This window comes from Salvelinus alpinus, chromosome 19, assembly GCF_045679555.1.
Source record: "Salvelinus alpinus chromosome 19, SLU_Salpinus.1, whole genome shotgun sequence".
NCBI lineage: Eukaryota > Metazoa > Chordata > Actinopteri > Salmoniformes > Salmonidae > Salvelinus > Salvelinus alpinus.
The window spans coordinates 5,857,018-5,869,848 of record NC_092104.1 but is presented as its reverse complement, the minus strand read 5'-3'; the positions used below and the strand labels follow the sequence as shown (position 1 = coordinate 5,869,848).

The following is a 12,831-nucleotide window of genomic DNA, read 5'->3' as shown; positions in this document are numbered from 1 at the left end:
AGGTTGTTGGGCGGCCGGCCGTCACAAGACGCGAGATTTCATCTGGAGAGAGAGGGGAGAAAGAGGTCAAAGCACAGGGTAGGGCAGTGTGAGCAGAACCAGCGGTGTCGTTTGACTTAGCAAACGAGGATCGGATGTCGTCGACCTTCTTTTCAAAATGGTTGACGAAGTCATCAGCAGAGAGGGAGGAGGGGGGAGGAGGGGGAGGAGGATTCAGGAGGGAGGAGAAGGTGGCAAAGAGCTTCCTAGGGTTAGAGGCAGATGCTTGGAATTTAGAGTGGTAGAAATTGGCTTTAGCAGCAGAGACAGAAGAGGAGAATGTAGAGAGGAGGGAGTGAAAGGATGCCAGGTCCGCAGGGAGGCGAGTTTTCCTCCATTTCCGCTCGGCTGCCCGGAGCCCTGTTCTGTGAGCTCGCAATGAGTCGTCGAGCCACGGAGCAGGAGGGGAGGACCGAGCCGGCCTGGAGGATAGGGGACATAGAGAGTCAAAGGATGCAGAAAGGGAGGAGAGGAGGGTTGAGGAGGCAGAATCAGGAGATAGGTTGGAGAAGGTTTGAGCAGAGGGAAGAGATGATAGGATGGAACAGTTCAATTCTAGAGAACAGGACATGTTGTAGGACTGAGTATGATCTGATTCTAGAGAACAGGACATGTTGTTGGACTGGGTATGATCTGATTCTAGAGAACACAACATGCTGTAGGACTGGGTATGATCTGATTCTAGAGAACAGGACATGTTGGACTGGGTATGATCTGATTCTAGAGAACAGGACATGTTGTTGGACTGGGTATGATCTGATTCTAGAGAACAGGACATGTTGTAGGACTAGGTATGATCTGATTCTAGAGAACAGGATAGATGCACAGAGAATGCAGATAGAGTATGGAGGCTCATTTAACAACTGATACGTTTCACTTCTATTTACTACTATTTATGGGTTGACTGTCTATCTATTTGTTGACAATAGAAACTTCTGATCCACTGGAATTGTGACATAGTGAATTATAAGTGAAATAATCTGTCTGTAAACAATTGTTGGAAAAATGACTTGTGTCATGCACAAAGTAGATGTCCTAACCGACTTGCCAAAACTATAGTTTGTTAACAAGAAATGTGTGGAGTGGTTGAAAAACGAGTTTTAATGACTCCAACCTAAGTGTATGTAAACTTCTGACTTCAACTGTAGGATTTTCAAGAAGCAAAGTTTCTGCATTCAAAACAACTGGGAACTCAGAAAAAAAGAGGTTATACTGGGAAAAATATTTTTGAACGGACATCCAAGTCATAAACTTTGGCATCTTTCTAGAGCTCCGACTGCAACCTGAAGATCACTGACATCATGATTGGACCCCCCCCAGCAGACACATTTGTGGCCTGCTGGAGGTCATTTTGCAGGGCTCTGGCAGTGCTCCTCCTTGCTCAAAGGCGGAGGTAGTGGTCCTGCTGCTGGGTTGTTGCCCTCCTACGGCCTCCTCCACGTCTCCTGATGTACTGGCCTGTCTCCTGGTAGCGCCTCCATGCTCTGGACACTACGCTGACAGACACAGCAAACCTTCTTGCCACAGCTCGCATTGATGTGCCATCCTGGATGAGCTGCACTACCTGAGCCACTTGTGTGGGTTGTAGACTCCGTCTCATGCTACCACTAGAGTGAAAGCACCGCCAGCATTCAAAAGTGACCAAAACATCAGCCAGGAAGCATAGGAACTGAGAAGTGGTCTGTGGTCACCACCTGCAGAACCACTCCTTTATTGGGGGTGTCTTGCTAATTGCATATAATTTCCACCTTTTGTCTATTCCATTTGCACAACAGCATGTGAAATTTATTGTCAATCAGTGTTGCTTCCTAAGTGGACAGTTTGATTTCACAGAAGTGTGATTGACTTGGAGTTACATTGTGTTGTTTAAGTGTTCCCTTTATTCTTTTGAGCAGTGTATATACAGTCCATTCAGAAAGTTTTCAGACCCCTTGACTTATTTCCACATTTTGTTCCGTTACAGCCTTAGTCTAAAATTGATGAAAACATTTTTTCCCCTCAATCTACACACAACACCCCATAGTGAGAAAGCAAAACCTCTTTTTTTTTTTTTTTTTTTAGCAAATTTATTAAAAATAAAAAACAAAATACATTTGCATAAGTATTCAGACCCTTTACTCAGTACTTTGTTGAAGCACCTTTGGCAGCGATTACAGCCTCATGTCTTCTTGGGTATGATGCTACAAGCTTGGCACCCCTGTATTTGGGGAGTTTCTCTCATTCTTCTCTGCAGATCCTCTCAAGCTCTGTCAGGTTGGATGGGAAGCGTTGCTGCACAGCTATTTTCAGGTCTCTCCAGAGATGTTTGATCGGGTTCAAGTCCGGGCTCTGGCAAAGTATTGTGACTGTGAGTTGACCAGTGTCTGGAAACTGAGGGTGCTGGCTGTCTGTGTGAGTTTCTGACTTGTTACCACGACCACATCCTTTGAGTTGAGCATAAACAGCGGTTCAAAAGTCAGAGAGAGACCAGAGCTCCTCACAGCTTTCTTCACACCAACATCAGAACAACATTAGACAGCATCTCTACACCAGAGCCTTCTGAAGGACACGACCATGACACACATCATAGTCGTCTGTCTCTGGGTCGTCACTATTCTCCCGTTGTATCTGCACACAGGTAAGAGTCTCTGTGTGCCTGTGTATGTGTGGGTACAATGCACGCCATCGTATCTGATCTTCTCCATTGTCTTGGTGCTCAGTGTCTGTATACGTTCAGTGTCTGTCAGTATGTATGTACCCATGTTCCCTGTCTTCACTGATCCACTTCGATGTATACTTTCATATTTCCTCCAAGGTGATTGTGCAAAGATCATTGGTGGAGCGGAGGTGGTGCCTCACTCTTTACCCTACATGGCCCGATTGGAGAACGGCAAAGGTGATCTGGTCTGTGGAGGGATCCTCATCAACGAGTCATGGGTCCTGACTGCAGCCCACTGTAAAGTAAAAAAGGGCTTGTCCTCACATTTGTAGGTTGTCACAATACTAAATGTTTTTTTTGTGCATCTTTTGTAATATTGTTTTTTGTTTAATTGCTGAGAAAATATGTATTAATACAAATATATATTTTTTATTACGCAAGCTGAAATGAATTAAGTCAAACTGTATCGTGCTGAATGTCAATGTTTAATTTTGTGGTGTAACATCGATCTGTGATCCTATACTGTATATTCAGAGATGCTAGTGTATCCAACACGTCTCCATGTACATTTTTTCAAAGGAATGTATTGTCTAACGAAATCGGATTCTGGATATTGTCTTTAGAATAAAGAGGGTCAACCTGGGTGTCCACTCCGTAAATGCAACTGAGAAGGCTTACAGACAGGTCAGAGATGTGGAGAACCACGTTCCTTATCCCGACTACAATGCTGCGGACCACCGCCACGACATCATGCTGCTACAGGTCAGGATCATTCAGAAACAATAAATTGCACCAAACATAATCCATGATATTTCTCATTCAAAATTAGGTGTAAAAACAGATTGAGAGACCCACCACGTGTATTTGAGAATAATGTTTTTAATTTAAAGTAATAACAACAACAACAACAAATAATGGATTGGATTTATAAATAGCGCCTTTCTACCTACGGATGTACTCAAAGCGCTTTACATAGTAAAGGGGATACACCTCGTCCGCGGTCAATGTGTGGCACCCAGTTGGGAGATGTGGGAAACCATTGTTTGTACCAGAACGTTCACGACACATCAGCTAATAAGATACATATACTTGTGTCACCTTGCATGTGTCCTAGTGATGCGCGTGTTGACTCATAACCCGCAGGCCAAGCGGTTATATCCACGGGGCAGACGGGTTTAGGGTCATTCAATAAGGGCGATTTGAATAAAGCGAAAACAATCTTTAAAATATCCATACATGTATAATTATTGTGCAGTTTATATCTATAGTTTATATCTATAGGCTACCTGGAGGTTATTCTTGCAGTAGTACATAAACCTAAACTTAACCGTACGTGCGCCAAATAGCCTACACGCCAATCACCAAATCATGCTAATGGCAACAGGCAGAACAAGTTAATGTCAATCCACGGAGGCAAAAGTGACATTGTCGGGGTTTAATTCAATAAGACAAAAGCTGCGAAAGGAGAGTTAAAAAAGAGAAGGGAGGGCCAGAACAGTAATATTTGGCTAAGATTGGTAAAGTGTTATGAGGATGATAGCAGTGCCGTCTATGTTATGTGATTGTGAGGCGCTGTACAAATTCCACAGTCACAACATGACCGAGGTAAAGACAGTTTCAAGTTGGATATTCAACGGATATTAGCGCTTTCAAACCTCAATAGCTTTCAAGCCACTTGAGCCACAGACTCCAAATCAGTGTCATGATGTTTGAAAAATTGCACAAAACATTGCACAGGTCTTATTTTCACGATTTGGGCATTAATTTGCTTTCCAAAGCTAATAAACATGTGGAAATTTGAGCAGCATTTTGTATTCCTAGTTTAAAATTAGTTTTCCTAGTTTAAAATTAGTTTTAAACAAAGTACAAACTTTTTTGACATTAGAATTTCAATAGCTCCTTGGTCATGTGACCTACTTGACTCAAACAAGGTTCAGAATGTCCACTCAGTGGGCCTACACATTGCACACTCTTTAGTTTGTTAATTTTCATCTCACACGGTTTTACATTCATTTTTTTAACTTTTTTAATTTCAATAGTTCCCTGGTCATGTGACCTACAACCCTCATACTACTTTCAGAATATCCACTGACTAGCCTTATACATGGCACACCCTGTTTGTCCATTTTCATCTCACACGTTTTTACATTCTAATTTCAATAGCTAATTTCAATAGCTAATTGGTCATGTGACCTACTGGACTCAAACAAGGTTCAGAATGTCCACTCAGTGGGCCTACACATTGCGCATCCTTTGAATTTGTCAATTTTCAACTCACAAGATTTTACATACATTTTTCAAACGTTCTAATTTGTGACCTACTGACCTTAAACTAATTTCAGAATGTCCACGGACTGGCGGAGACGGGCACTGCGAGACGTCCAGTGCGGTAACGCGACCGATCCCGGAGAAGCTGGCGGGAGCCCCGGGGAGAGTTCTCTTTTCTTTGTGAAGGGCAGGGCGCCCTGGAATGGGTTCGCCCCAAGAGAGGGGCCCAAGCCTGGAAAGCGTTGCGGTTCCGGTGGAGTCCGGTGAGCTCTCGCTGGCCCTTGAAAATCCAGGGGAGAGGGTGTAAATCTCGCGCCGAGCCGTACCCATATCTGCAGCAGGTCTCCAAGGTGAACAGCCTCTGACATGTTAGAACAATGTAGGAAAGGGAAGTCGGCAACTCAGATCCGTAACTTTCGGGATAAGGATTGGCTCTAAGGGCTGCGTCGTCAGGCTGGGGTGCGAAGCAGGGCTCGAGCCGCGGCTGGGGGAGCAGTTGCTCCGTCGCCCTCCTCTCGCCACCATTGGAAGTTCGTTGTGCGGCCCATCTCGCAGTATATCGTGCGTGGTCTCGCAAGGGGCTGCGTGCGGGGGTTTGTCGGGGTGGTGTCCGTCGGCGGACCGAAAGTGGGCCGGTGGGGGGTTGGGTCTGGCGGTTGGTGGCAACGACTCGGGACATGCGCCGGGCCCTTCTCACGGATCTGCCCAGCTACAGCGCTCGCCGGCCCCGTTCATGCTGGGACTCTGCCGGGTTGCGTCGGCCAGGGCATAGCAGCTGACTTTGAACTGGTGCGGACCAGGGGAATCCGACTGTTTAATTAAAACAAAGCATCGCGAAGGCCCGAGGTGGGTGTTGACGCGATGTGATTTCGGCCCAGTACTCTGAATGTCAAAGTGAAGAAATTCAATGAAGCGTGGGTCAATGGTGGGAGTAACAATGACTCTCTTAAGGAGTCCTGAGCTTTAGTAAGGGAGATAACGAGGTATCCCTCTAGCAGGGCTCTTCCAATCCCTCCCTGTATGTCACCTGTTTTCAGGTGTCGCTAACGATGCAAACCAAAACGAGAGTTACCTTGGTACTAGTCCGTACGCAAAGAGAGTCCTGCAGATGGTGAAGGCTGTTGATCGTTAAAAGGAAGGCAGCAGTCGGTCCTAGGATATGGCTCTTTCCGTCAAGCATGAAAATGTGACGGCAGTTACACCAGACTCAATGATTTGCTGCGGGGCTCTTGTAAACGAATCCTGACCTTAACAGGAAGCCAATCAGTTAATGATGGCTCGAACGCATCCCTGGATTTGGCTGGGAGGGTGGGTGGAGTTAAGACCTGGGACGGCTGATGAAAGTGTAGTACTGGCATCAGTCTGATCACAGAGCGGCTGTGGTGAAACGTTTAAACACACGTCCCCAGTATACTTAGCTAACTCTAAACCGCAAAGGTTTGAAATCGGGCGCTGGCTTCGGCTGGACCCGCTAACAGTGGAGCACTAAATGGAGATGGAATGTGCTTAGCGTTTATGGACACCGCCAGGTCTCAGGTCCGCCTGGGTGTGGGACTCTACACGTTCTATGTGGGAGCTCTCCTCCACTCTCCTTATACATGTAGTGGAGATGGCATGTGCCTTACCATTAACTGACACTACCAGGCCGCAGGCTTGCCTGAGTGCGGGACACCACACATTGTAGGTGGGGAGGTCTCCTCTACGCTCACTAGACTCGCGGCGGAGACTAAACCAATTGGCCCTGTAGTGATAGGGCATTGCATGAATCTGCATCATGCCCAACGAAGTGGGGAGAGGTATCTCCAGCTTGTCTGGGGAGGGAGGCCGACATCTGATGTGGGTAGTACCATCCACGCCCAATGATTTGCTGCGGACCCATGAAACGGACGGGCACGGATCACTGAATGTCAACTTGACGAAATTCAAAGGACCATACCCAGCTCAAATCGGTCGCACTCAAATCCCCCAAGTACATTTGGTGTATGTGCTTGGCTGTGGAGCCAATGGTGCGAAGCTACTGTCTGTGGGATTATGACTGAACGCCTCTAAGTCAGAATCCCCCTTAAACGTAACGAAACGTAACGATAGCCTGCCTCTTTTGGCAGGTGAGTAGAGCCATTCGTGACGGGATTGGGGTGCGGCCGCATGAGTTGCCGGCCCACTCCTGATGTGCATCGCATGTTTGTGGGGAACCTGGTGCTAAATCACTTGTAGACGACCTGATTCTGGGTCAGGGTTTTGTACGTAGCAGAGCAGCTCACTCGCTGCGATCTATTGAAAGTCAGACCTCGCTCCAAGCTTTTGTCGGGGACGGAAGGCGTCTTCCTCCACCTTCCTCCTTCTTTACTTACGGGTTACCAGGTTCACACAGAAGGGCCAGAGGCCAGACACAGAATGTGAGAGAGCCCAGGCAGGCGGGTAGAAGGCGTATGACATTTACATGGGGCTCTGGATAGTAATGGGCTAGGTGGTGGTCGCCGATCGTCCCGGGCCCGTCCTCTGGTGGGACTGTGAGTCAGGTTGGGACTCGCTGTGGAAGTCAAAGGGTCACCAGGTGCGCGAGGAGCCCTCCAACAAGACAGAGGGAACTCAGAGTCTGAGCAGGGACGGCGGGACTCGCGGGCCATGGAGGTTGGAGTGGGGACTTAGTCTCTGAGTGGAAAAAAGAGGGCGGTTGCACAAAGCCTGTTTCGGGTTACCAGGTGCACATAGCCTGTTTCGGGTTACCAGGTGCACATAGCCTGTTTCGGGTTACCAGGTGCACATAGCCTGTTTCGGGTTACCAGGTGCACATGGTTCCTGACAGTAGGAATATAGACGTCTTAGTGTCCGGGGAGGGGTGCTTAAGTGTGGGTGCCCCGGTTCGCCTGGTGGGCAAGGTTATGGAGATGGCTGAGTCCCGGCCGGGACGCGGTGATGCCCAGTGAGAGGGGTGTTGACTGTGTAGGGAGAGTGGGTGTGGAGGCCTAGAGGTCTGTCGTTCCAGGGAGTAAGCTATACACTCTCAGGCCCAGGAAGAGGGCAGGCAGGCAGGCAGGCAGGGAGTGTAGGCCTAGAGGCCTGGAGTCAGAGGTCACCAGGTCAATGGGGGCCTGCCTGGAGGTCAGGAAGGCCCTAGGGAGAAGGCCCAAGTGAATAGGTGAGTGAGTGACACTGTCCTTCAGGGGAACAGAGAAGGCAATTAATGTAAAAACGTGTGAGATGAAAATGGACAAATTCAAAGGATACGCAATGTGTAGGCCCACTGAGTGACCAATTAGCTATTGAAATTAGAATGTATGTAAACACGTGTGATATGAAAATGGGCAAACAACAGGGTGTGCCATGTATAAGGCTAGTCAGTGGATATTCTGAAAGTAGTATGAGGGTTGTAGGTTACATGACCAGGGAACTATTGAAATTACAAAAGTAATTTTTTTTAATGTAAAACCGTGTGAGATGAAAATTAACTAAAGAGTGTGCAATGTGTAGGCCCACTGAGTGGACATTCTGAACCTTGGTTGAAGTCACCAGGTCACATGACCAAGGAGCTATTAAAAAATAAAAATAAATGAAACACTTACATAAAATCACCTGAGATGAAAAGGGACAAACAAAAGGGTGTGCAATATATAAGATTAGTCAGTGGACACTGAACCTTGGTTGAGGTCAGTAGGTCACATGACCAAGGAGCTATTGAAATTTAACATTTTGAAAAATTCATGTAAAATCGTGTGAAATGAAAAATGGACAAACGAAAGTTTGTGCTACATTTAAGGCTACTCAGTGGACATTCTGAACCTTGGTTTTTCAGTCCAGTAGGTCACGTGACCACCAAAGACCTATTGAAATTAGAAAGTTTGAAATAATTAATGTAAAACAAATCCTGCACCACCTGTCAACACAGCGTTCTGCCATTTTTGACTGTAGCAAACCTGTATTTGCAGGTTAGGGTTTGGTGCGATTTTTCACATGATCAGATATAGTCGGGCGGTTTCCAATGGGTTATTAGCAATTGCGGGCGGGTGAACAAACCGCCGACATGCGCACCACTAATGTGTCCCCCCCCCCACCCCCATTTCCTCCAGCTGACGAAACCAGTGGAGCTGACCAAGACTGTGGACATCATGAGTCTACCCGATCCTGTATGGGACGTCCCGGCTGGGACAGAGTGCTCTGTGGCCGGATGGGGATTAACGATAGAAAACGGTAACAGGTCAGCCCAGTCTGATGTCCTGTTGTCTGTAGACGTCACCGTGATCAACAGAGCCAAGTGTAATTCCGGAAAATACTACAACTTCAACCCTATCATCTATGGAGGCATGCTGTGTGCTGGTTACGTTGGATGTCAGCAGCCGGCTGATGCTTGTCAGGTGCGTGCGTGTGTAACGGATGTGAAATGGCTATCTAGTTAGCGGTGGTGCGCGCTAATAGCCTTTCAATCGGTGACGTCACTCGCTCTGAGACCTTGAAGTAGTGGTTCCCCTTGCTCTGCAAGGGCCGCGGCTTTTGTGGAGTGATGGGTAACGATGCTTCGTGGGTGACTGTTGTTGATGTGTGCAGAGGGTCCCTGGTTCGAGCCCTGGTCGGGGCGAGGGTACGGACGTAAAGTTATACTGTTACACGTGTGTGTGTGTGTGTGTGTGTGTATATGTGTGTGTGTGTGTGTGTGTGTGTGTGTGTGTGTGTGTGTGTGTGTGTGTGTGTGCGTGTGTGCGTGCGTGCATGCGTGTTAAAGTAATATATGTGCTGTGTGTTTCAGGGAGACTCCGGTGGCCCGTTGGTGTGTGGAGGTAAACTAAGGGGAGTCGTGTCCTTCGGGCATGGATGTGGTCGCAAGACCAAACCTGGAGTGTACACACTCATATCTAAATACCAGGACTGGATCAATACAAACATCCAGACCGCTGGCTGATTTAGCCAACTTCTGTCTATTCTGAAAAACATTGATATATTATGATCAAAATGCCATTTAATATCATTATTTTTTTAGCAACTGGAAAACACAAAGTGTCTTTCTCCTTAAATATGAATTAATATCAATCAAAAAATCACTAATCAAATGAGCATGTTGTGAACAGTCAAGAAGTGAAAGTATAACATTGTTCTCTGAATTATTGGGTGATATAACGCAACAATTTGATATACATTATTGCTTCTGTATGCTTACTTTTTACTTTTCCTGCATTTGAAAATCAATAAAAAAACATCTTAAAAGCCCCAATTATTATATGAATTATTTTAGTACCACATCGACTGCTATAAGCCCCGCCCATCACAACACCAGAGGTGATTTCAGTTCTCTTGAACGTCTGCTATGTTGCTGAACGTTTCCCCAAAAATGTTCTCGAACAGACTGAGGTATGTTTGCTCCCGTTTGGTGGGTGGCGAGGTGTAGCTTAATGCAATAAGTGATGTATTTAAAAGGGCAGTGGCCATGCTGACAGCGTTCCACAACCCGAACCGGGTTTTTTAACTGGTCGTTTAGTACAGACCCGTTTCCGTTCAATTGAACGTTTCAGAACGTAAAAACATACTGAATGCAGCCCTGTTGTAAGCCCTGCCCACTAGCATCACGTCTTCTGCAGTGAGAAAGACAAAGAATGAAAGTGAGAGAAACGTAAAAAAAAAAAAAAAAACATATTTATGTTTATTTCTTTTCCCTTTTGTACTTTCACTATTTGCACATCGTTACAACACTGTATATATACTCATCATCAAGCTGGAGGCCCTAGGTCTCAACCCCGCCCTGTGCAATTGGGTCCTGGACTTCCTGACGGGCCGCCCCCAGGTGGCCGCCCCCGCCTCCACTTCGCTGACCCTCAACACTGGGGCCCCACAAGGGTGCGTGCTCATCCCCCTCCTGTACTCCCTGTTCACCCACGACTGCATGGTCATGCACGCCTCCAACTCAATCATCAAGTTTGCACATGACACAACAGTAGTGAGCTTGATTACCAACAGCGACGAGACAGCCTATAGGGAGGAGGAGGTGAGGGCCCTCGGAGTGTGGTGTCAGGAAAACAACCTCACACTCAACGTCAACAAAACAAAGGATCGTGGACTTCAGGAAACAGCGGAGGGAGCAGCCCCCTATCCACATCGAAGGGACAGCAGTGGAGAAGGTGGAAAGTTTTAAGTTCCTGGGCATACACATCACAGACAAACTGAAATGGTCCACCCACACACATACATACACATCACAGACAAACTGAAATGGTCCACCCACACAGACAGTGTTGTGAAGAAGGCACAACCGCGCCTCTTCCAACATCAGGAGGCTGTAGAAATGTGGCTTGTCACCTAAAACCCTGACAAACTTTTACAGATGCACAATCGAGAGCATCCTGTCGGGCTGTATCACAGTCTGGTAAGGCAACTGCACCGCCCACAACCGTAAGGCTCTCCAGAGGGTAGTGAGGTCTGCACAACGCATCACCGGGGGCAAACTACCTGCCCTCCAGGACACCTACACCACCCGATGTCACAGGAAGGACAAAAAGATCATCAAGGACAACAACCACCCGAGCCACTGCCTGTTCACCCCGCTACCATCCAGAAGGCGAGGTCAGTACAGGTGCATCAAAGCTGGGAACGAGAGACTGGAAAAACAGCTTCTATCTCAAGGCCATCAGACTGCTAAACAGCAATCACTAATTCAGAGAGACTGCTGCTTACAATCCCTGGCCACTTTAATAAATGTATCACTAGTCACTTTTAACAATGCCACTTTAATAATGTTTACATATCTTACACTACTCATACGATGTGGCAGGTTAGAAAGTTGGGCTGGTAACCAAAAGGTTGGTGGATCGAATCCCCGAGCTGACAAGGTAAAAATATGTTGCTTTGCCCCTGAACAAGGCAGTTAACCCACTGTTCCTAGGCCGTCATTGTAAATAAGAATTTGTTCTTAACTGACTGCCTAGTTAAATAAATAAAATATATGTATATACTGTATTTTATACCATTTATTGTACCTTGCCTATGCCACTCATCCATATATTTATATGTACATATTCTCATTCACCCCTTTAGATTTGTGTGCATTAGGTAGTTGTTGGGGAATTGTTAGATTACTTGTTAGATATTACTGCACTGTCAGAACTAGAAGCACAAGCATTTCACTACACTCGCATTAACATCTGCAAACCATGTATGTGACAAATTAAATTTGATTTGCTGTACTTAATGACAATTGAAATGCCTTTATTATTTTGGAACTTCTCTTAGTGTAATGTTTACTGTTAACTTCTGTTTATTTCACTTTTGTTTATTACCTACTTCTCTTGCTTTTACAATGTTAACATATGTTTCCCATGCCAATAAAGCCCCTTGAATTAAATTGAAATGGACCGAGAGTGCTGCCACGTTCAAAACAGCTCAGAACTGGGAAGTTGGAAATTTACGACTTCAGTGCGTTCATAACAACTGGGAACTCGGAAGAAAATGAGCTCCGACTGGGAAAAATCCAACTAGGGAACTTGGGCCTCTTTCTAGAGCTCCGACTTTCCGACCTGAAGATGACTGACGTCATGATTTGACCTCGTATTCTTCCGAGTTCCCAGTTGTTTTGAACGCGGCTTGCGTCACAGGGGGTCAGGAGGAGATGAGACACCCCACCTACCCAGCGGACCAATCAGACTGACACATTAACCTTTTTAACCCCTCACCCCTGCAGCGATTGGGTTTCCTGGGAAAATAACACACTTGCACTTTTCACAAACTAACTCAAACTGCAGAACCAAATAACTCACCTGAAGTGCAGACCAAAAATATATATTTTTTCCTTTATTTAACTAGGCAAGTCAGTTAAGAAAAAAATTATTATTTTCAATGACGGCCTAGGAACAGTGGGTTAACTTTTACTTGGTACTCATCCCGGATCCGGGAGCACACTCATCAGT

At 46.3% G+C, this 12,831-nt stretch overlaps 1 protein-coding gene across 1 annotated transcript; it reads left to right on the top strand.

Moving 5' to 3' along the window:
* Nucleotides 1–2,503: 2,503 nt before the first annotated feature.
* On the top strand, nt 2,504–10,135 carry LOC139544917 (granzyme A-like). Its single transcript, XM_071352118.1, has 5 exons — nt 2,504–2,656; nt 2,834–3,005; nt 3,301–3,439; nt 9,013–9,297; nt 9,687–10,135. Exons 1-5 carry the CDS (start codon nt 2,593–2,595, stop codon nt 9,837–9,839), a joined length of 813 nt encoding a protein of 270 aa, XP_071208219.1. The 5' UTR covers nt 2,504–2,592; the 3' UTR covers nt 9,840–10,135.
* Nucleotides 10,136–12,831: the final 2,696 nt, after the last annotated feature.